Source organism: Tachyglossus aculeatus, chromosome 21 (assembly GCF_015852505.1).
Source record: "Tachyglossus aculeatus isolate mTacAcu1 chromosome 21, mTacAcu1.pri, whole genome shotgun sequence".
NCBI lineage: Eukaryota > Metazoa > Chordata > Mammalia > Monotremata > Tachyglossidae > Tachyglossus > Tachyglossus aculeatus.
In genome coordinates, this window is record NC_052086.1 from 17,729,459 (window position 1) to 17,752,743 (window position 23,285).

The 23,285-nt window shown below is 45.1% G+C and overlaps 1 protein-coding gene across 7 annotated transcripts in view; it reads left to right on the forward strand.

Moving 5' to 3' along the window:
- The window catches only part of DEPDC5 (DEP domain containing 5, GATOR1 subcomplex subunit), a 90,064-nt gene that overhangs the window by 32,063 nt on the left and 34,716 nt on the right, over positions 1 to 23,285 (forward strand). For 5 of the 7 annotated variants that reach the window (XR_005455336.1, XM_038762438.1, XM_038762441.1 and 2 more), the window contains 7 exons: positions 2,116 to 2,342; positions 6,980 to 7,183; positions 9,154 to 9,289; positions 11,656 to 11,750; positions 15,614 to 15,673; positions 18,229 to 18,412; positions 19,462 to 19,622. Coding sequence is in view for 6 of the 7 variants with exons in the window: in XM_038762438.1 (XP_038618366.1) it covers positions 2,116 to 2,342; positions 6,980 to 7,183; positions 9,154 to 9,289; positions 11,656 to 11,750; positions 15,614 to 15,673; positions 18,229 to 18,412; positions 19,462 to 19,622 (1,067 nt within the window). In the remaining variant the exon portion in view is untranslated. Of the gene's footprint in view, positions 1 to 2,115; positions 2,343 to 6,979; positions 7,184 to 9,153; positions 9,290 to 11,655; positions 11,751 to 15,613; positions 15,674 to 18,224; positions 18,413 to 19,461; positions 19,623 to 23,285 lie in introns of those variants that run through there. The other 2 variants (XM_038762440.1, XM_038762443.1) reach the window with 2 other exon arrangements.

The following is a 23,285-nucleotide window of genomic DNA, read 5'->3' on the forward strand; positions in this document are numbered from 1 at the left end:
GAGCCTTGAGAGCGACAACACGATGAAGTGATAGTCTCCCTGCCCACAAGGACCCTACACTTTAATATAGGGGAGACTGTTATAAAAGTATTTCCAAATAGCATAGTTAATATCAGTAAAATTGAATATGCAAAAATGCAGAGGGTGGTATAAAGAAATGTTTTGCTCAGGGTAAGAGCTCAGTAATAGTGGGAAACAGTATGGCTTAATGGAAAAAGCACAGGACTGAAAGTCAGAGGACCTGGGTTCTAATGCCAGCCCTGCCAATTGCTTGCTGTGTGACCTTGAGCAAGTACTTAACTTCTCTGTGCCTTTAGTTTCCTCAGTGTAAAATGGGGATTAAATACCTGTTCTCCCTCCTACTTAGACATTGAGTCCATTGGGGAACAGGGATGGTGTCTGACCTAATTAACTGGTACCTACCCCAGTGCTTAGAACAATGTTGGCCACATAGTAAGCACTTAATAAATACCATTTTTAAAATACCATTAAGTTTGTAAAACCTAAAGATTACTGATAGGCGTATATGTTCTGGAGTGCTCCACATCCCACCTCTCTCCGTTCGTTTTAAGTTAACCTAGTCAACTGTGCCACCTTCTTGTCTCTCCCGCCGTTCACTCTTGCTCCCTCCCTCCTCTTGTCTGTAATTCCCTCCTCTTTCATATCCAGCAGGTCACAACTCTCCCTGTCTTCAAAGACCTTCTTAAGTCTCATCTCCAGATGACCTTCCTGACTGATTTCTAATCTCCTACCCTTTTTCCCAACTGCCTCTTCAGCCCTTCCATGCCATTTAAGCACTTAAAATCCCCAGAACCTCCATAGTACTTAAGTACTATCATATATATCCTATTACCGCCTATCTGCAATTAATTTCAGTTTCTGTCTTCCCCTCCAGATAGATGGAAAGCTTCCAAGGACAGGGATCATGTGTATGGATTCTGCTAAGCTCTCCCAGTGCTTAGTGCAGTGCTCTGCACACCTTAGGCACTCAATAAGTGCTCTTGATTGATGCGATAGAAGCTTTCAGGGTTTATCCTCTGTTGTTTATGTGTATTAGCATCTGTCTCCCCCGCTAGACTATAAACTCGTCGGCAGGGAGCATGTCTGTTTATTGTTGTACTGTACACTCCCAAGCGCTTAGTCCAGTGCTCTGCACACAGTAAGCACCATAGTACTTAAGTACTATCATATATATCTTATTACCGCCCATCTGCAATTAATTTCTGTTTCTGTCTTCTCCTCCGGATAGATGGAAAGCTTCCGAGGACAGGGATCATGTGTATGGATTCTGCTAAACTTTCCCAGTGCTTAGTGCAGTGCTCTGCACACCTTAGGCACTCAATAAGTGCTCTTGATTGATGCGATAGACGCTTTCAGGGTTTACTCTCTGTTGTTTATGTGTATTAGCATCTGTCTCCCCCGCTAGACTATAAACTCGTCGGCAGGGAGCATGTCTGTTTATTGTTGTACTCCCAAGCGCTTAGTACAGTGCTCTGCACACAATAAGCACTCAATAAATAGAGAAGCAGCGTGGCTTAGTGGAAAGAGCCCGGGCTTGGGAGTCACAGGTCCTGAGTTCTAATCCCGACTCCACCACTTGTCAGCTGCTGTGTGACTTTGGGCAAGTGACTTCACTTCTCTGTGCCTCAGTTACCTCATCTGCAAAACGGGGATTAAGACCGTGAGCCCCATTTGGGACAGCCTGATAACCTTTTATCTTTCCCAGCGCTTAGAACTTTTAGCTTAGTCTTTTAGACTGTGAGCCCACTGTTGGGTAGGGACTGTCTCTACATGTTGCCATCTTGTACTTCCCAAGCGCTTAGTCCAGTGCTCTGCACACAGTAAAGTGCTCAATAAATACGATTGATTGATTGATTAGAACAGTGCTTGGCACATAGGAAGTGCTTAACAAATACCACTGTTGGGTAGGGACTGTCCCTATATGTTGCCAATTTGTACTTCCCAAGCGCTTAGTACAGTGCTCTGCACATAGTAAGCGCTCAATAAATACGATTGATGATGATGATGATGATTACGGAATGAATGAATTGTAGACGTTTCGGAGGACGAAAGCGTCCCAACATCGCTGGTGACTGTTCGGCTGTTGTCTTTCAGGTCGGTGAGGGAGCGGGACCGGGAATGCCACACCCGGAAGAGCTCCAGCTCCTACGACGTGTCGTCCAGCCCTTCGCTGCAGAGCCGCGCCCTGCCGGCCGAGGAGGTGAGGAGCCAGGCCTCCGACGACAGCTCCTTGGGAAAGAGCTCCAACATTCTCATGATTCCCCACTCTCACCTGCACCAGTACGAAGTCAGCAGCTCCTTGGGCTACACCAGCACCCGAGGTCAGCCTGAGGGATGACACTGGGATGGCCGCCAACAATCTCTTGTCTGAATGGGGCGGGGTGTTCTCAGGCCTTTGCAAGAGAGTAGCTGATTGACTGTCTGCTTTTGGAAAAAAAATAGATCAAGTTATTCTCACCTCTATCATTCAGTCCTATTTTCTGAGTGCTTTTTTTTTAAAAAATGGCATTTATTAAGCGCTTACTATGTGCAAAGCACTTTCTAAGCGCTGAAGAGGTTACAGGGTGATCAGGCTGTCCCACGGTGGGGCTCACAGCCTTAATCTCCATTGTACAGATGGGGGTAACTGAGGAACAGAGAAGTGAAGTGACTTGCCCAAAGTCACACAGCTGACAATCGGCGGAGCTGGGATTTGAACTCATGACCTCTGACTCCAAAGCCCATGCTCTTTCCACTGAGCCGCACTGCTTACTGTGTGCAAAGCATTGTCCTAAAACGCTTGAGGGAGTACAATATGACAACAGCCAGACACGATCCTGCCCACAATGAGCTCACAGTCCAGAGGGATTAATCTATATCTCTTCCTTCAAACAGCTTCGGGAAGCTTTTGGGTTTTTTTGGAATGGCTTGTCTTAGATCTGCTTTAGATTTTATGGGAAGGGACATGAGCAGTGGGGCACAGGGGAGCTGGCACTGTCACCCACCCCTGCAGTGGGTAATAACTTTTAGAACACAGGTGCCCAAACTCCACGACACCTGAAGAAGAGCCTCATTCATTCAGTTGTATTTATTGAGCGCTTACTGTGTGCAGAGCACTATAGTAAGCGCTTGGGAAGTACAAGTTATGCCACCCCTGTACTATATCAATAAATGACGAGCTGCCTTTTACATATTTTTTTGTCATATCCGTTAAGCATTTACTGTGTGCCAGGCATTGTACTAAGCACTGGGGTAGATACAAGATAATTGGGTTGGACACAGTCCCTGTCCCATATAGAGCTCACAGGGAGCAGCCTGGCCTAGTGGATAGAGCCCAGGCTTGGGAGTCGTCCAAGTCCCGACTCTGCCACTTGTCTGCTGTGTGACCCTTGGGCGAGTCACTTAACTTCCCTGAGTCTCATCTGTAAAATGGGGATTAAGACTGTGAGGCCTGTGTGGAACAGGGACTATCTCCAACATATATACCCCAGTGCTTAGAACAGTGCTGGGACGTCTAGTAAGTGCTTAACAAATACTACTATTATTATTATATATCTGAGAAAGACTTGTCCATATAAGAATGGGCAAAGATGACTCTCAGTATCCTTTAAGACCCTTAGAGTTCTCAAGAATTCTCTTCTCAAAAAAATATGTGCTGGAATTCCACCAAACTCTCACTTTGAGCTAACCTGTCATTTCCTTCTGGATGGTTGCTGGGTGTTGCCTTCGTCACTAGACTTCCCACACCGCTTATAAATCAGCCATCACTCTGTACCTGAGGAATCTTAGGCAGCATCAACTTGAATTCCTACAAATTCATGTAGGGGCCATATGACCTCAGGCAAGAATCACGGAGTGGAAAGGGCTCTCAATGACTTCCAATCCAGCGTAGTTACCCTCTGGCCAGATATTTTTTAGGCCACCTGGTACAGCTGATGTTTCATCTTTTTTTAAAAAAAAATATCTGAGAACGGAGCTTATACTGCTACCCTGCTCATTCAAGCTCTCATCCTATCCCGTCTGGACTACTGCACTAGCCTTCTCTCTGATCTCCCATCCTCGTGTCTCTCTCCACTTCAATCCATACTTCATGCTGCTGCCCGGATTATCTTTGTCCAGAAACGCTCTGGACATATTACTCCCCTCCTCAAAAACCTCCAATGGCTACCGATCAATCTGCGCATCAAGCAGAAACTCCTCACCCTGGGCTTCAAGGCTCTCCATCACCTCGCCCCCTCCTACCTCACCTCCCTTCTGTCCTTCTCCAGCCCAGCCCGCACCCTCCGCTCCTCCACCACTAATCTCCTCACTGTACCTCGCTCTCGCCTGTCCCCCCATCGACCCCCGGCCCACGTCATCCCCCGGGCCTGGAATGCCCTCCCTCTGCCCATCCGCCAAGCTAGCTCTCTTCCTCCCTTCAAGGCCCTGCTGAGAGCTCACCTCCTCCAGGAGGCCTTCCCAGACTGAGCCCCTTCTTTCCTCTCCCCTCGTCCCCCTCTCCATCCCCCCGTCTTACCTCCTTCCCTTCCCCACAGCACCTGTATATATGTATATATGGTTGTACATATTTATTACTCTATTTATTTATTTATTTATTTATTTTACTTGTACATTTCTATCCTACTTATTTTATTTTGTTGGTATGTTTGGTTCTGTTCTCTGTCTCCCCCTTTTAGACTGTGAGCCCACTGTTGGGTAGGGACTGTCTCTATGTGATGCCAATTTGTACTTCCCAAGCGCTTAGTACAGTGCTCTGCACATAGTAAGCGCTCAATAAATACGATTGATTGATTGATTGATTGATTATACGCTTAACTTCTCTGTGCCTCAGTTTTTCCATCAGTAAATAGAGAATATCTGCTTTTTCTTAGAGGAATGTTGAGGTTTCAGGAAAAAAAAATCTGGGAGGACGAATGATGAGATTGAGGGATTGAGCCCTTGGTAGGAAGTGCTTTGAAAGAATCCTTAATTTTGCTTAATAAGGAAAAGACCTGCTACTCACCTGTGCAAATCATTTTGCTGTAAACTTGTAGAAATTTGGAATAATAGAAGAGCTAAAATCCAGTTCTCTCGATGCCCATGTTTATCATCAGTTGGAAAGAGCACGGGCTTTGGGAGTCAGAGATCGTGGGTTCTAATCCCGGCTCTGCCACTGGTCATCTGTGTGACTTTGGGCAAGTCACTTAACTTCTCTGTGCCTGTTACCTCATCTGTAAAATAGGGATTAAGACTGTGAGCCCAACCTGGGACAACCTGTTAACCTTATATCTCCCCACAGTCCTTAGAACAGTACTTAGCACATAGTAAGTGTTTAAGCACCGTCATTATTATTATCAAAACCAAATCCTAAGTAGTTAAATAAGGACCCTGTTAATCCAAGTGCTGACTGTTGTATGTTAAATGTTGTATGCGAATGAGAAAAACCCATAGCAATCAGAATGGGTAACAAATTCCCAAATATCAAAGAGTCACAAATCGATCTAAAGAATAATTCATTTTAGCATTATCTTCCCATCTCTTAATGAAAAGTCCCTCTGGAGTTGCAGTTGGCTAAACAGCTGCCTGTCTGCTTGTTTTGTTTTGTTGTGTGTCTCCCCATTCTAGACTGTGTGCCTGTTGTTGGGCAGGGATTGTCTCTATCTGTTACCGAATTGTACTTTCCAAGCACTTAGTACAGTGCTCTGCACACAGTAAGCACTCAGTAAATATGATTGAATGCATGAATAAACAAAGCAGAGACTTTAGGGGCTGAGAAATGCATTACCGGCTTAATGTGCCACATCTTAATTGGACGCTTTCTTTTCCAGGCTGCTGTTTCCCTTTTTTTAAAAAAAAAAATCTCACTCCAGGATTCCATTAGACATTTTTCCCAAGATGCACATTATCAGCCCACTTATCCCTCTATCCTCTTTGTTTCCCGCTTGAAACACTGACACCCATTCTGTGGGCTTTTCTTTCTTGACTTGATCCACTCACCTAGACTCATCCCCTTCACAAAGTACTTGAAGAGAACATGAATTTTTCTTTCAGTTCAAAAGCGTTTGCTCCTGTTTGGTCCTTTCCCTTAATATTTGCGTCCTTACAGGCAGTATTCGGTAAATGTTTGCTAATCCTTCTTCGTGCTCCAAATTCCCGGAGCTTACATTATCCAAGAGGCAGTGTAGTCTAATGGATGCAGTAGTGAACTGGGGTTAGGAGGCTTGGGTACTACGCTGGTTTTCTCACAGACCCATAGGGAAGTAGTCACAGAGGGGCTAATATCTGCTGATAATAATAAAAATGATGGTATTTGTTAACCACTTACAATGTGAAGCAGCGTGGCTCAGTGGAAAGAGCACGGGCTTTGGAATTAGAGGTCATGGGTTCAAATCCCGGCTCCGCCAATTGTCAGCTATGTGACTTTGGGCAAGTCACTTAACTTCTCTGGCCCCCCACTACCTCATCTGTAAAATAGGGATTAAGACTGTGAGCTCTCCGTGGGACAACCTGATCACCTTGTAACCTCCCCAGCACTTAGAACAGTGCTTTGCACATAGTAAGCACTTAATAAATGCTGTTATTATTATTATTAATGTGTCAAGCACTAAGTGCTGGGGTAAGATACAAGCTAATCAGATTGGACACAGACCCTGTCCCACCTGGGGCTCACTGTCTTAGTCCCCATTTTATAGATGAGGTAACTGAGGCACAGAGAAGTGAAGTGACTTGCCCCCGGTCACACAACAGACAAGTGGCTGAGCTGGGATTAGAACCCAGGTCCTTCCGAATCCCGGCCCCGCGCTCTATCCACTAGACCATGCTGCTTTCCCCAACCCTAGAGAGCTGTCAGGTGCGATAGTGGATGTGGAAATGCTTTAAGTTCTTAATAAGAAAGTTGCTGTTAAAATTCAAAGTAATGGTGTTATTCTTTACCATTGTTCTGGTCTTGAGACATGATGATTTCTCTTTTTTCTGCATTTGGCTTCGTGGAAATGTCCAGATGTCCTGGAGAACATGATGGAGACGCAACAGCGGGACTCCAGTGCACCAGGGAGGTTCCACGTGGGCAGTGCGGAATCCATGCTGCATGTCCGTCCTGGTGGATTCACCCCTCAGCGGGCTCTCATCAATCCCTTTGCGCCATCTCGCATGCCAATGAAACTTACTTCTAACAGAAGACGCTGGATGCACACCTTCCCCGTTGGTAAGTCTGGGCTCTAGGATTTTGATCTTTTCCTGGTTTGGGAGAATGTTTCATCCTTTCCCAGCAAATAATGTTGCGCTTCTTAAAAAATTGTATTTATTTATTTTTTTAATGGTAGTTAAGTGCTTGCTATGTGCCTGGCATGTATACCCCAGGCAACGCTGGGGTAGATACAAGCTAAGCAGGTTGGACCAAGTCCCTGTCCCACATGGGGCTCACAGTCTTAATCCCCATTTTACAGATGAGGTAACTGAGGCACAGAGAAGTGGAGTGACCTGCTCAGGGTCACATAGGAGACACATGGAAGATCTGGAATCAGAACCCAGTGTCTCACAGTAGACAAGTAGCAGGGCCGGGATTAGAACCCGGAACCTTCTACCTCCCAGGATAGAGAGACCCGTAGGCCATGCTACTTCTTTGTTGATACTGACATTCCTGTTGATATATCCTCCTTTTTAGTTCCTATTTTTGGAGAGTGATGTCTCTTATTACATTGGTTTTTTTTTTTTTATTAATTCCCACGTCTCTGAGACTTTTCTCTCCCTGGTTCTATCCTCCGGCTGTCTCTAATACCATCTTGAAGCAGAGTTTGTTTTTCTCAAGTTAGATATAATTATAATGATGGCATTTGCTAAGTGCTTACTATGTGCAAAGCACTGTTCTAAGCACTGGGGTTGATACAAGGTAATCAGGTTGTCCCACGTGGGGCTCACAGTCTTAATCCCCATTTTACAGATGAGGTAACTGAGGCACAGAGAAGTTAAGTGACTTGCCCATGGTCACACAGCAGACAAGTGGCAGAGCCGGGATTAGAACCCATGACCTTCTGACTCTTGGGCCCATGCTCTACCCCCTGCTACGCTTATCTTCCAGCTTATCCCCATCATCTGGAGAGGTCAAACTCTATACCTGGAAGGATAATTGGTTGAGGCCAAAGTTGTAGCCCAAGCTGCTGTTTGAGTGGACCCCACTGGGTTCATGGAACAAATTTGTTTCCTGAGAGACTTCTTAGCACAAGCTGAAAAGTGGATTTTTACCTTTTCTCCTTTTCCTTTTGTGTTGTGTCCACTGTAAATAGTAAGCATACGAAGTTTGCCTCATATACGCACTGTGCGTGGGCTCAGCGATTAATGTGTCTTGCTTGGGTGCAAGGCTTATTCTCTGAAAGGATCAAAGAGTTCTTTGTAACACAGAGAAGCAGCATTGCCTAGTGGATAGAGCACAGGCCTAAAAGTCTGAAGGACCTGGGTTCTAATCCTGGTTCTGCCATTTGTCTGCTGTGTGACATTGGCCAAGTCATTTAATTTATCTGTGCCTCAGTGACCTCATCTGTAAAATGGGGATTAAGACTGTGAGCCCTATGTGGGTCATGGGCCATGTCCACCTTGATTACCTTGGCTCTACCCCAGCGCTTAGTAAAGTGCCTGGAGCATAGTAATCACATAGCAAATATTCATTCATTCATTCAATCGTATTTATTGAGCGCTTACTTACTGTACTAAGTGCTTGGGAAGTACATTCGGCAACATACAGAGACGGTCCCTACCCAACAGCGGGCTCACAGTCTAGAAGGTATTTTCTTTAAATACCATTTAAAGAAAAAAAAAGTCTGCGTATCAAAAATCTTAGAGTCTCCATAGCAGCATGAAGCATAGAAGCTGGACAAGAGAGAGATGGAAGTGAATATTAAGAGCGAAAAGATCATAGGCCTGGGAGTTGGAAAAGCTGTGTACTAATCCCACCTTTGCCATTGGCCTGCTGAATTACCTTCAAGCAAGTCACTTAACTTCTCTGGGCCTCAGTCCTTCACCTGAAAAATGGGAATAAGATGGTGAGCCCTGGATGGAACAGGGGCTTTGTTGGATCTGATAATCGTGTATCTACCCCAGTGCTTAGCACATAGTAAGTGCTTAATAAATGCCATACGGGAAATCCGGAGGAGTCTGATTATCGGATGCCTGTCTGCGTAGGTCCATCCGGAGAAGCCATTCAGATCCATCACCAGACTCGCCAGAACATGGCAGAACTTCAAGGCAGTGGGCAGAGGGACCTGACACACTCTTCTGCGGAGCTGCTGGAGTTAGCGTATCATGAGGCGGCTGGCAGGTGAGGCTGCAGGACCGGCTTGGAAAATGGCTGTTTTAGGAGCCTCCAGGATTCACGTGCAAGCACCCGGAGCTGGACGCTGAAGGGGGAGAGGAAACAATTGGCAATGCTTTTCGATGATACTCCGTCAAGGGGAAAGTATTTATTAAGGCGATTGAGGGAAGAGAACTGGTACAGAGAGCTAAGGCCTAACGCCAAGTTCACCTGTCCTGTCTCCAGTAACTGTATTGGGCTTGGACCTTTGAACCAGTGTAAGATTTGATGCTTACACTTGAATCGGAATACAATAGGACCACTGTGAATTTAAGCACTTTTACATCATCATCATCATCATCATCATCATCATCATCATCATCAATCGTATTTATTGAGCGCTTACTATGTGCAGAGCACTGTACTAAGCGCTTGGGAAGTACAAATTGGCAACATATAGAGACAGTCCCTACCCAACATTGGGCTCACAGTCTAAAAGGGGGAGACAGAGAACAAAACCAAACATACTAACAAAATAAAATAAATAGAATAGATATGTTCAAGTAAAATAAATAGAGTAATAAATATGTACAAACATATATACATATATATAGGTGCTGTGGGGAAGGGGAGGAGGTAAGATGGGGGGATGGAGAGGGGGACGAGGGGGAGAGGAAGGAAGGGGCTCAGTCTGGGAAGGCCTCCTGGAGGAGGTGAGCTCTCAGCAGGGCCTTGAAGGGAGGAAGAGAGCTAGCTTGGCGGATGGGCAGAAGGAGGGCATTCCGGGCCCGGGTGATGACGTGGGCCGGGGGTCAATGTTGGGACAGGCGAGAACGAGGTACGGTGAGGAGATTAGCGGCGGAGGAGCGGAGGGTGCGGGCTGGGCTGTAGAAAGAAGGGAGGTGAGGTAGGAGGGGGCGAGGTGATGGAGAGCCTTGAAGCCCAGAGTGAGGAGTTTCTGCCTACATCATATAGCTCGAAGAGTTAATACTCGGACAAGATAGAGAAGCAGTTGTTTAGATATCTGTAGTTCTGTATAGATCTAAGGAGAGTAAATATAGTTTATTGACGTGAATGTAAGCAAGTCTAGTCTATCAGTTAAACAGAAATAGCCCCATGGGAAGTTATCCTGAAGAAACCCTTATTTCAGGATTCATTTTGTGCAGAATGATGTACCTCAAGCCTTTCAGAAGTGAACTCAATTCACTGTCCCATTATCTATGGAACATTGTATTGGGTACCGTAAAGCGAAGGCAGTGTCATTATCCGTGAGGAACTGAGAGTGTACAGGGCTAGGCAGTACATATACAAATACACAAATGATAGAAAATTTGAACAAACGGTGCTTATAAAGTGAGAAACATCACAATCATATATGTGGATGTTTAAAACTGAGGAATTGCTGTGATTCCTAGAGCCAGTTGGGATTTCCCTGGCTAGGTTTTATAGGGGAGGTGGGGTTTTAGTAGAATTATGCAGTAGAGGCAGCTCTTGGTTTGGCACAGTGAGGTGTGAGCATTCCAGGCAGGGAGAATGAGGTGATGACTTGGTAGCAGGAAAAGTTATGTGTGTGGGAGCTGATGCATGTTTGCTCGGCTACAGCCAAGCGTGAGCGGCGGAATTGAAGGAAGTAAAAGAGCATTTCAGTAAGGGGAGGCCAGTTGGATTTCAAGCTGGTGGTGAGTTTTTCATTTGATCTGAACATCAATCAGGAGCCTTTTATAGGCTTCCGACAAGGGGAGTGATTTAAATCATAAGCTTCTTGAGGACAGGGATCGTGTCTACCAACTGCATTATATGCTCCCAAATGCTTCGTATAATGCTCTGCATACATTACTATCGATTGAGAGAGAGGATTCTGTCCTCTGTCCCCTCTTTATCCAATCTAGCATCAAGCTGGGTAGCAGGTAAGTTATGGAGAAAGACTAGATCCTCGATGAAAATACTGGGTTGTTCTGACTTTGGAAAATTCTGCCTTTCCTACCCAAACAATCTACCTTGATGCCCAAATTAACATTCTCGTCCTCACTCTCTCTACTGAACTCAACTCACTTGCTCCCTTATCCCTTTGCTGATCTTGTACTACTAATCCACAGCCCTGGATCACCTCCAGTCTGCTTTCTGTGCACAAACGGTAGAGTGTTGCCGGAGGAAATCCAGACATCAGGCCAAACTCATCTACCTCATTCACCCTCACGTGCTTTAATTCTCCCCTCTCCTCTGCCCGGCAAGCAATATTTCTCCATCCATAGTGATTCCCATGCCCATTGCCCTCATCAGTTGTTTCTGTAAGCACTCGATTAATACAAGTGTTTGACTTGGAGGGAATTTTGAATAATGAAAAGGAGGTCCTTTTTTTCTCTCCTCCCTTAAGTCTGGTACTTTCTCTGCAGGCACATAGCTTCTCGGCAGCCTGGTGACAGCTTGTCCTTCCTGAGCTTCAGTGGAACAGAAGAATTTTCTGTCAGCCTTAACAACCACAGTGCAGGTAACTGATGAAGAGGATTTGCATTTCGATTTCAGATGGCGATCAGGATGCCACACTACTGTATCTCTCTTTGGGCTGCACCAGCTGCATTCCAGAAGGTCGTTTTACCAGTAATCCAAGGAATGGGCTTTAAAATGGGCCATCTTTTCCATTTCTAGATCTAGCTCTGGCTCTGCCCCGAGGGAGAGAGAGGCTGGGCCAGGGCTATTGGGGATGTGTTCTGATTTAGAGTCATACCAGAGGGTTCTCTGAAGTTGGGCTAAATTAGTGGGCTGGTTTTTGAGCCCATTTAGGGGAGGGTCCTGGTAAATCCTGATTTGAGCAAGATCTAATCAGTCGTATTTGTTGAGCACCTACTGGGGCAGAGCACTGAACTAGCTAAGCCCTTGGGAGACAACACTAGAGTTAGAAATGGTTCTTGGCATCAAGGAGCTTACAATCTAGTCATTTTCAGGTAGGAGGGAGAGGGGGCTATGTATGTTAATCGGTACTTATGTAATAAGGTATGTGTAATATGAATGTAAGTGCTTCAGAAGAGGGCAGTGCACCTAACTAAGCCTTTGGGAGACAACAGTATGATAATAATGGCATTTGTTAAGTGCTTACCATGTGTCGAGCAGTGTTCTAAGCAATGGGGTAGATACAAGGTAATCAGGTTGTCCCACGTGGGGCTCACAGTCTTAATCCCCATATTACAGATGAGGGAACTGAGGCACAGAGAAGTCAAGTGACTTGCCCAAAGTCACACAGCTGATCAATGGCGGAGCCGGGATTAGAACTCATGACCTCCGACTCCCAAGCCCGGGCTCTTTCCACTAGGCTGCTTCAGTACCCGTTCCTGACTCTTCCGTCTGTCCAATTGAAATCTCCCTTTTTAAAATTTAAAGCCATTTCCCTTTTTTGTACCTTAAGGTCATGGAGGACATTTAAACCCTTCATGTACTTAATTGATAGAAATTGTCATCCCATACCTCCTTTTTTGTAGGATAAATCATCCCATTTCTTTTAGCCTTTCCTCATAGACCCATTTTCTAACCCTTTAATAATTTTTGCCCCTCTTCATTCATTCATTCATTCAATCGTATTTATTGAGCGCTTACTGTGTGCAGAGCACTGTACTAAGCTCTTGGGAAGTACACGTTGGCAACATATAGAGACGGTCCCTACCCAACAGCAGGCTCACACCCGGTTTCCCTCTAGTTTCTCTACATTCCTTTTAAAACGTGGAGATTAAAACTGGATTCAAGAGTTTAATAGCTTGATTATCAAGGAGAATTGTTGAAAGATTACCTCCCAAATTCTGCATGTTATATATTCCAGAAATGCAAAACAAGAATACTGCCTTTTTAAATAATAATAATAATAATAATGACATTTATTAAGCATTTACTGTGTGCAAAGCACTGTTCTAAGCGCTGGGAAGGTTACAAGTTGATCAGGTTGTCCCATGGGGGGCTCACAGTCTTAATCCACATCTTACAGATGAGGTTAACTGAGGCCCAGAGAAGTGAAGTGACTTGCCCAAAGTCACACAGCTGACAATTGGCAGAGCCAGGATTTGAACCCATGACCTCTGACTCCAAAGCCTGTGCTCTTTTCCACTGAGCCACGCTGCTTCTCTAATAAGTGAAGTTGCATTGCCAACTCATTCAGCATCTGATAAACTCTGACTCTCTCTTCTCCCGTCCTCCACCCCCTCACCTGGGGTCTTTTTCTGCTATACATGTGTTGAGCCACTCTTTTCCATCTCATGTTTGTAGTGTTTGCTTTTCTGCCCAAAGTGCAAGACTGTACTTATTTTGCCCATGTCTCTATTGAATTTCATCCTATATTTGTAGGGCCTTTTTTCCAGTGTTTTAAATCACTTTTAATTTTGTTCCTGCCTTACGTGATGTTAACAATCCTGCCCATCTTGATAATCAATCAGTATATGAAAAAAATCCATTGTAAAACCAAATTTTGTTGGACACCAACCTCCCTCTCCCTTCCCACCATTCCATAGGAAATCATTGAAAAGTACCCTCAATAGGTGCAGTCTTTTCACTGTGCTTTGTCAAAGTTAATTAACCTTTCAATTTTCTCCTACTTCATCTGGTTGGATTTGGCTTTTTTTTTTTTCAATATACCCCAATAAAAGTATTGTTATCCTGGGTGGAATTCACAGCGTTGTGCCTTAGCAAGCAACATGAGTGAAAGGAAAGCATTTATCTCTTTACTCACATAGTTTGCTTTTCAAAAGACTACATGACCTGACTTGCACACCTATGTAAAATGAAAATTTTATACTAGCATGGTTATACAATTGTATGTGCTGGTAATTTTTCTTTTAAACCCTTGAGAATCTTTAACCTTTTAGCCGGCCCTCTACATCCTATCCTTCATATACACCTGCAACAACTGTTTTTTTTTTTAATCACTATTTCATTTATACCTTGGACATGAGTAATTTTGGTATATGTGTTACAACCATTTAATTTTGGGCTTGGGAGAGGAAACTGTGCTTGTATGTTTTATCTGTTGCTTTTATCAATCAATTTATCAATGGCTTTTATTAAGCCCTTACTATGTGCAGAGCACTGTACTAAGCACTTGGGAGAGTACAGTACAAAGGAATTAGCATGTTCCCTGCCCATTATAAGCTTGCATCCCTCCTGTGACTGACAAGAGTAATAAATGCAATATGTTTTCTTTTTGTGAGGATGGTTCCCTTTTATAGGTGTACTTTTCTGATACATTGTAAGTTCCTGGTGGGCTGGAATCGTGTCTACCAACTCTATTGAGCTCTTCCAAGCACACAGTAAGTGCTAAATAAATTCCATTGATTGATTGATTTGTTTTTCCGCTCTTTAAAAATCAAAAAAACAAAGTAACATAGGCTTCTGGGAAGAGAAGATGGGGAACAGCTGGAACAACCAGAATGGAGAACTAAAATAGCAATCAATCAGTGGTGTTTATTGAGCGCTTACTATGTACAGAGCACTGTAGTAATCACTTGAGAGAGTACAGTGCAACAGAGTTGGTAGACCTGTTCCTTGCCTAAAGCAGGCTTACAGACTAGAGACATAACATATCTATATGTAAATAGCAAACTTTAACATAAACAAGAGCTTTACATTAGAGACCACATCTTACCTTAGCAAGCAGTAAAGTGATTTACATAAGGGGATGAGGTTGAATATCCCAAATACGCGTTATAAGTGCCAGCTCTGAAATAGTCTTCCAGCCTGAAGGGCTTGCTGGATTTCTGACTTCCCTTTATTTTTACAAGTAGGGCAAGATGTTACAAATATTAATGTATCCCAGTAACATTAGATGGAGCTATTGTGGTAGCTTAAAAACTTGAAAAATTTCCAAGACGGTGATGACACCCTATTTTCCCTATCCATCAGAGGGCTCTTTAGGCATCGTTGGTTGCCGCTGTCATTCATTCAATCATTCGATCATATTTCTTGAGTACTTACTGCATTAAGCACTTGGGAGAAAGATGGACCACTGAGCCGGATGGATAAGGATAAGTATTAACTAATTATCACAAGGTTTCAGGCTTCCGAGACAGAGAGAATGGTGGCATTGTCAACTGTTACAGAAAAATGGAGAGGTAAAGTGGGTTTAGGAGGAGGGATGAGAAGTTTGGTGTCGACTCTCTTTATGTTTTAAATGTTCAATGTGTTCAGTGGCGCTGGGTAATGGAACTGTTCATCTACCTGGAGGCAGCAAAATGAATCAGACGAGCTAAATGTTCCTTCAAACTCTGCTTGATACTATCATTAATAGTTCTTAGAAATGTAATATTAGTATGGGATTCATCATTCTGTGCAGAGGAGGCAGTCTTCCTGGTAATATGTGATTCCATCTTTTCTTAGGTATGAATCCTAGGACCCAGAACAAGGACTCTGGAGAAGACAGTGTATCCACCGAGCCAAGTAAGAGGGAGGAATTTGGAGGAGAGGAGAGGAGAGGGGTACTTAAGTGTGATGAAGCAACATAAATCTTTTGGGAATTGGGGAGGAGATGGGAGCCAGTGCCCTATCTGTGGTTGGGAGCAAAGGGAGGTTGCGTCTTGAGGGATCTGCCAGCATTAGCGGTTGGCCTGGTGTATAGATGGTTTGTTCTGGGGCACTTTACTTCTCAAAAAAGGCCTCTATGAGGTGGAGCAGGGAAGGGACTAGTGGTCACTCATTCTCCTTCATATAATTGAAGGGGAAGGAGAAGAATGGCCCTCATCCTACCCTTTCCTGGTCTCCTTTCGTGCCTGCAGGTTGACTCTGACATGTTTGACTGTCCTCTGTGTCTTGCTTACCTGCTGTATTGTGGCTCAGTGGGAAGCCAGGCAAAGAGATATGGGAAGGCATGAATTTTTATGGTTTGGATTTCTCTGGTTGGGGTCATTTATTTGGGGGCAGTTTCTGGAACTTTATCACACACATGACTGTGATCTGTTATACAGGATCACAGTCTGGAAGCAGCGTGGCTCAGTGGAAAGAGCACGGGCTTTGGAGTCAGAGGTCATGGTTTCAAATCCCGGCTCTGCCAATTGTCAGCTGTGTGACTTTGGTCCAGTCACTTAACTTCCCTGGGCCTCCGTTACCTCATCTGTAAAATGGGGATGAAGACTGTGAGCCCCCAGTGGGACAACCTGATCACCTTGTAACCTCCCCAGTGCTTAGAACAGTACTTTGCACATAGTAAGCACTTAATAAATGCCATCATTATTATTATTATACAAAACATAAGATGAAAGGCCACGACTGGCTGCTAAGTTCCTGTAACTCTAATTGGACAGTCATCTCATCGGAAAACATTTTTAAGCATTTTGGGATCCTCAAAAGGAAGTACATGAGAGGCCGGAAGATCTAGTAGCACCCTTTGGCGTGAGTCAGGTGTCCTGGTTTTGCCAATTTACCTGTTGATCCACCTCCGGTCCAGTTTGGATGGCAACGCCTCAGCCAGCTAACCAACAGAGAGTGGGTGGGGAAGCCTTGTTTTCTTTGGTTGCAACTTAGTTGGGAAGCACCAAAAAGTATCACGCTGACCTGGTATTTTCTTCTTCTACTATTATGTTCTTGCGTCAACCTTCCGATTGTCCTGGGTATCCATCCTACTGATAGCTGCCTAAGGGGCCTGGAAGCTCTGCATCATTTATTCCTCCTCTCTTCCCACCTCATTGCTAGCCTGCCTGACCTGTAGGCTTTCCCTTGAGTGCTTCCCCAAGGGGGCATAGGGGAAGAGACTGGGCTGGAAAAATCCCCCCCTGCCCCCCAACCTTCCCTGTGCATCTGTCGGGGTTCCTAGGATGGGCTCTGAGGTGGGACTAGAGGTTTGTGATTCCGCAACATTTTCTCCGCTTGCGAAATCCCTGCTAATTCCAGGAATTTAAGGTTAGTGATGGCCTGTGCAGGCCTGTTTCAAAAAAGGGGAATCGGTCCCCGAAGAATTCAAAAAGGCAACATCCAAAACGCTTGTAACATGCAGATAGGGCCACATGGTGACCTTTAGCAAAATACTTCTCCTTTCCAGCCTTGCTTCTTTCCCACAAAAGGGAAAAATCCCAACCTCTCACGTATTTGGCATGACCGCTGAGGGCATTGACTAAGTATAAGATGGGCTTTGAGCTGCTTGGAGTTACATACTAATAAATCAGCATTTTTACTACACCATAATGAGAATTGAAAATAAAATGGTGGGACTAAAACATTTCAGTTTTAAACTCTGAAGCACTGATACAAGGAGGGCTGTTCAGACTCACATTTTCTCTTGGGGATTTAAAAGTAATACTTATCCTTTGTATAAACTGTCAAAAAAAAGTGGCCTTAATATGCTTCTTAATTTTGATGATTCTGGTGTAGGCAACGCTGGGAAGATCCAAGTGACTCAGCCCTGCTGACTAATGGAGTTTCTAATTTTGGGGATGTTGTAAATCTCCAGAACTTTAAAACTGTGGCATTGTGACTTCACAGGATCCTTTACTTCTGCCCTCTCTTTTGGATCTGTTCCTTGTTTTTATAACTCTGGAATTATTCCCTGTGCGCTATTTGCTGTTCATTCCAGGTTCAGGCTGAGCTCTGTCCTCCTTTCTCCTGCCCTGTGCAGCTCTGTAATCATTAAGAAGAAGAGCTGGTTTGAGTCTCACCTGCTCTTCAAATGTTGATTTGCCTCAAAGTAAATTATGCCTGATCTGCAGTAAGCTCACAAGCTCTCAGCTCTGTCAACTCTAGCTTACAATCAACAGACAATGAAAAATATTAGCTGCATGATGGGATTGGATAAGCATGTGCACTGCATTATTTAACAAACTCTGTCTTTTCTCTCTCTCCTTTTCCCCTCATCCCCATGGCAATTATTCCCTCTCAACTTTTACTCGTTTCCAACCTTTTTCACCCCTTCTTCTCCCTTTACCCTCTCCTCCCCGTACTCCCCGTTTTTCCACGGGTGACCACGCATGCCACCGTTCTCTTTTCTCCGTTGTGCAACGAGGCAGTTCTGACGCTGTCTGCTCCCCCTGTAGTGCCAGGCTTCTGTTGCACAGTTGGAGTGGACTGGAAGTCTCTCACTACCCCGGCCTGCCTCCCCCTCACTACGGACTACTTCCCGGATCGCCAGGGCCTGCAAAATGACTACACCGAAGGCTGTTACGACCTGCTCCCGGAGGCAGATATTGACAGGTTTGTGTTCACGGGGCTCCTGTGTCGATCATTCATTGAGGACCTATGATCTTCAGTCAGTCAGTCGTATTTATTGAGTGCTTACGGTGTGCATAGCATTTTTAAGTGCTGGGGAGAGTACAATATGACAATGAACAGACACATTCCTGCAGAGAGAGCAGTCCGCCAGTTGTCAGCTGTGTGACTTTGGGCAAGTCACTTAACTTCCCTCATCTGTAAAATGGGGATTAAGATTGTGAGCCCCCCGTGGGACAACCTGATCACCTTCTAACCTCCCCAGCGCTTAGAACCGTGCTTTGCATATAGTAAGCGCTAAATAAATGCTATTATTATAATTATTATGAGACTAGAAGGCATAGTCCCTGCCCTCAAAAAGCTTACAGCTTGAGTGAGGAAGAGGAGAGGGAGCAGGGTTGTTCTCAGAATTGAGCAAGAAGGGCAGTGGCTGGCCATGCCATTCCCAGTTATCAGGAGGGAGCTCACAATGGCCATCCAGCAGCCTCTCCTTCCTGCACCTGCGGACTCCTTTTCCCACCCCTTTTCTCCTGTGTGTGTTGCCCTTTCCCCTCCCCTTCTACCCCCTTCCCAATACAAACATACATACACACACCCCTTCCCCTTCTTCGCCTTTCGTGTCCCCCCCCTTCTCCAACCGTCTTACCTCTGCCAATGCCGTTGTTATTCTGAGTGAAAAATCAGCTCCCGCCATGCTGGGGAAGGGAAGAGTGAGCCCCAGTGGGTGAGGAAGAGAACAAACTTCCCCTTCTCTGCCTCCGTTCTTCCGGCTTTCACTCCCTAGGGTCTTTTTGGAGGTCCCGGAATGGGAACCAAGCCCAAGTCTGGGACTCAAATACCCAGGCCTTTGTTTGGCCTGAGGGTTCGGCCCCATTAGACAGATCTAAGCTCTTGCAGAATTCTGGGAAGAGGGCAGGCAAGCATGTATTGGGAATGATTGCACACGGGAAGTGCTCATTAAATACGATTGAATGAATGAATGACTAATCTGTTCCTTACAGCTAAACTGCTTTGGGGTTTTGTTTTTGTTTTAGGAGAGATGAGGAGGGTGTGCAGATGACAGCTCAGCAAGTGTTTGAAGAATTTATTTGCCAGCGTCTCATGCAGGGCTACCAGATTATAGTTCAGCCTAAACCACAGAAACCAAATCCAACCGTTCCACCTCCACTTAGTAGCAGCCCCCTGTATAGTCGAGGTGAGTATCTTCCTCTCTGAAGTTAAAGTCCTTCAAAAAAAATTTCCCCCTGAGACTTGCTATTTTCGTGCTTATTCTGGCTCTGATTTCTTTATTCAATCAATCAGTAGTATTTGTTGAGTACCTACTTTTTGCAGAGCAGTGCACTGAGTGGTTGAGAGAATACAATAGTATTAGTAAACATTAATCAGTGGCATTTATTGAGCACCTACTGTGTGCAGAGCAGTGTACTTAGTGCTTAAGAGAGAGTACAGTACAGCAGACTTGGTAGATACGTTCCCTGCCCATAACAAGCTTTACAGTCTAGTGGGGAAGAAAGACAATATAAATAATACAATATATGGTAGGTTTGTGCATAATCCCTGACGTGATCCCTGTCCTTAAGGAGCTTACACTGTAACAGGGCAGACAGACACTAAAATAAATGACAGATAGGAGGAAGCAATAAAGTATAAAGATGGATTCTTAACTGCTCTGTGGGAGTGAGGTGTTGGGGGGTAGTGAGTACCCGAATGCTAAGGTGACATAGAAGCGATGAAATGGCAGTTGGGGGCATCTAAGTGGGAAGACGAAAAACCAGACCAGGAAGCCCGCTTGGAGGAGATAAGATTTCAGAAGGGCTTAAAAATGGGGGAGGCAGTGGTCTTTTGGGTGTCACAAGCCGGTGGGAAGGGAGTGAGCAAGGGTGGTGGGAGAACAGGGCAAGGTGAGTGGCTTGGTAGTACCGCAGGAAAAAAAAAACATGAATACAGCTGGATTAGAAGGGAAAGTATTCCAGCTCAATGAGGTAGTAAAGGTGAGATGAGGGAGAGGTGATAGTAACAGTAACTAGCATATATTGAGATCCTACTTAGGACCGTCTACTATACTAGGTGTGGGGAAAGTACAAAGTAATAAAGTGACTGGTTCTTTGACAATAAGGAGCTGACACTAACGGGAGACAAAACATAAAAATTGTAAAACTCAAGTGGTCAAAATAAATAGAGCAAACATACGTTCATGAGTGTAAATAAGTTTATAAGTGCTAGAGTTGGCTGAAGGTGGCTTGGGGTGCTGGAAAATGAGGTGTGGAACGCTTGTAGGAGGTGAGATTTTAGAGGGATTTGAATGTGCGGAGAGCTGTGGCTGGTCTGATGTGGGGAAGGGGCAAGTTCCAAGCTGGGGGAACAGTCTGAGCAAAGGGGACGGAAGCGGGAGAGTCAGCAGTGAGGTACAGCTCGAAGCAGTGTAGCCTGGTGGATAGAGCAGGGGCCTGGGTGTCAGGAGGATGTGGGTCCTAATCCCAGCTCCGCCGCTTGTCTACTATTTGATCTTGGCCAAGTCACTTCACTTCTCTGTGCCTCAGTTCCCTTTTCTGTTAAATGGGGATTAAGATGGTGAACCCCATATGGGACTGGGTCCAATCTGATTAGCCGGTATCCACTCCAGCATTTAGTACTGGCATATACTAAGTGCTTAACAAATACCATTAAAAAAAAATAGGTTGGCTTGGGCTGTGAGCTGGAGAACAGTGGGTAAAGAGAGCGGATAGGTAAGGCGGGGCCGATGTGGAGAGCCTTGAAACTGACTGTGAAGCGTTTTTGTTTGGGGGTGAGAAACGGGAAGCCTGAGAAGGGCATGGAAGAGATATGAGAAGCATCATGGCCTAATTGATAGAGCACAGGCCTGAGTGTCAGAAGGATATGGGTTCTAATCCCAGCTCAACCACCTGTCTGTTGTGTGACCTTGGCCAAGTCACTTAACTTCTCTTTCCCTCAATTCCCTCATCTGGAAAATGGGGATTAAGACCATGATCCCAGGTGGGATAGGGACCGTGAGCCCAGATGGGATAGGGACTGTGTCCAACCCGATTTGCCTGTATCTACCCCAGCGCTTAGTACAGTGCCTGGCACATAGTAAGCACTCAAATGCCTTCAATATTATTATCATTATTACGATCTGTGCGGCATTGTGGAGTATAGGTTGGAGGTAGGAGATTGGCAGACGCTAATAATTAATGTGGAATCCATTGCCTCTGATTCAAGTATAGAAAGTCTGTGGGGGACTATTGTCTAATGAAGTAATTTAAGGTATTTAAATATTTGGACCATAGTACTATATTGTGAAAGCCCCATCTCATCCCTGCCTCGTTCTTGTGGTATAGGGAATACCCACTCTTCCTCCTTTTCCTGTGCTGCTGCTTCTATCAAACCCCTCTCCACCCGTCTCTCTTCCATGGGCTCCTCCTGGCCTCGTTTCCCACAGTGCGCTTAATCGACTTTACTTACCGGCCCGTATAGCGTAACACTTTGCTGTAAACAATCTGTATCTTCTCTCACCTGTGTTGCCTTTCCCATGATCCGGCCTGGCCCTTCTGGTTCTCTCCGGCCACCTTTGATAGCCTGCTCTCTCCGCAATTTCCCTTCGTTGTCTGCATTGTTGACCGATATCCATTTTGTCAATTCTTGAAATGGTAGTTCTAGCGAGTTAGGTTGTTCATTCATTCATTCAATCATATTTATTGAGCGCTTACTGTGTGCAGAGCACTGTACGAAGTGCTTGGGAAGTACAAGTTGGCAACATATAGAGACGGTCCCTACCCAACAACGGGCTGATCTTTGGGTAACACTGGGTATAATTAAGACAAGAAATGTATTCCTTCATCTCAGCATATATCTTGTTTCCCAAGCACTTAGTACAGTGATCTACACCCAGTAAGTGCTAAATAAATACCATCGATTTATTGACTGATTAAATGTTCTTCTCTCCCTGCTTCCTTTGGCTATACCAGCTGTTTGCCTTCAGGTTGAATTAATCCATATCGCCCACATTAGAAGCAGGGTGGCCTAGTGGAACGATCATGGGCCTGGGACTCAGAGGACCTGAGTTCTAATCCCAGTCCTGCCACTGGACTGCTCTGTGACTTTAGTCCTTAACTGCTCTGGGCCTCAGTTTCCTCATCTGTAAAATGAGGATTCACTACCTGTTCTCCCTCCTACTTAGATGGGGAGCCTCATTTGTGACGGGAACTGTGTCCAACCTATCTTGTGTCTCCTTTAGCACCTAACAAGTGCCATAATTATTAGAAGATACGTACGCACCTCCTCTCTACAGCAAGTGTTTCGTCACTATTGTAACCATCCTCTGCTTTCAGGAAGTGTCTCAGTGAATTCACTAGTGCAGTCCATTAGGTGGCCTCCTATTTAATGAACGCCACACTTAGCGAGCAGACACTCCTATTATCAGCCGGACAAATGACATCTACCACACCCCTTCACCACCACTTAATAATAATAATAATGGCATTTATTAAGCGCTTACTATGTGCAAAAAGCACTGTTCTAAGCGCTGGGGAGGATACAAGGTGATCAGGTTGTCCCACAGGGGGGCTCACAGTCTTAACCCCCATTTTACAGATGAGGGAACTGAGGCACAGAGAAGTTAAAGTGACTTGCCCAAAGTCACACAGCTGACAATTGGCAGAGCCGGGATTTGAACCCGTGACCTCTGACTCCAAAGCCCGGGCTCTTTCCACTGAGCCACGCTGCACCACTTCCTGCACCATTGATTCCAAAGCTTCTTCCTCTAAGCTTACACTGATAGCACCAGTCCCTCTCCCACCCTACTCCCCTTCTCTCTCTCGTCCCCTTGTCCCCTTTTCCCCCACAACCCATCCCTAAGTCC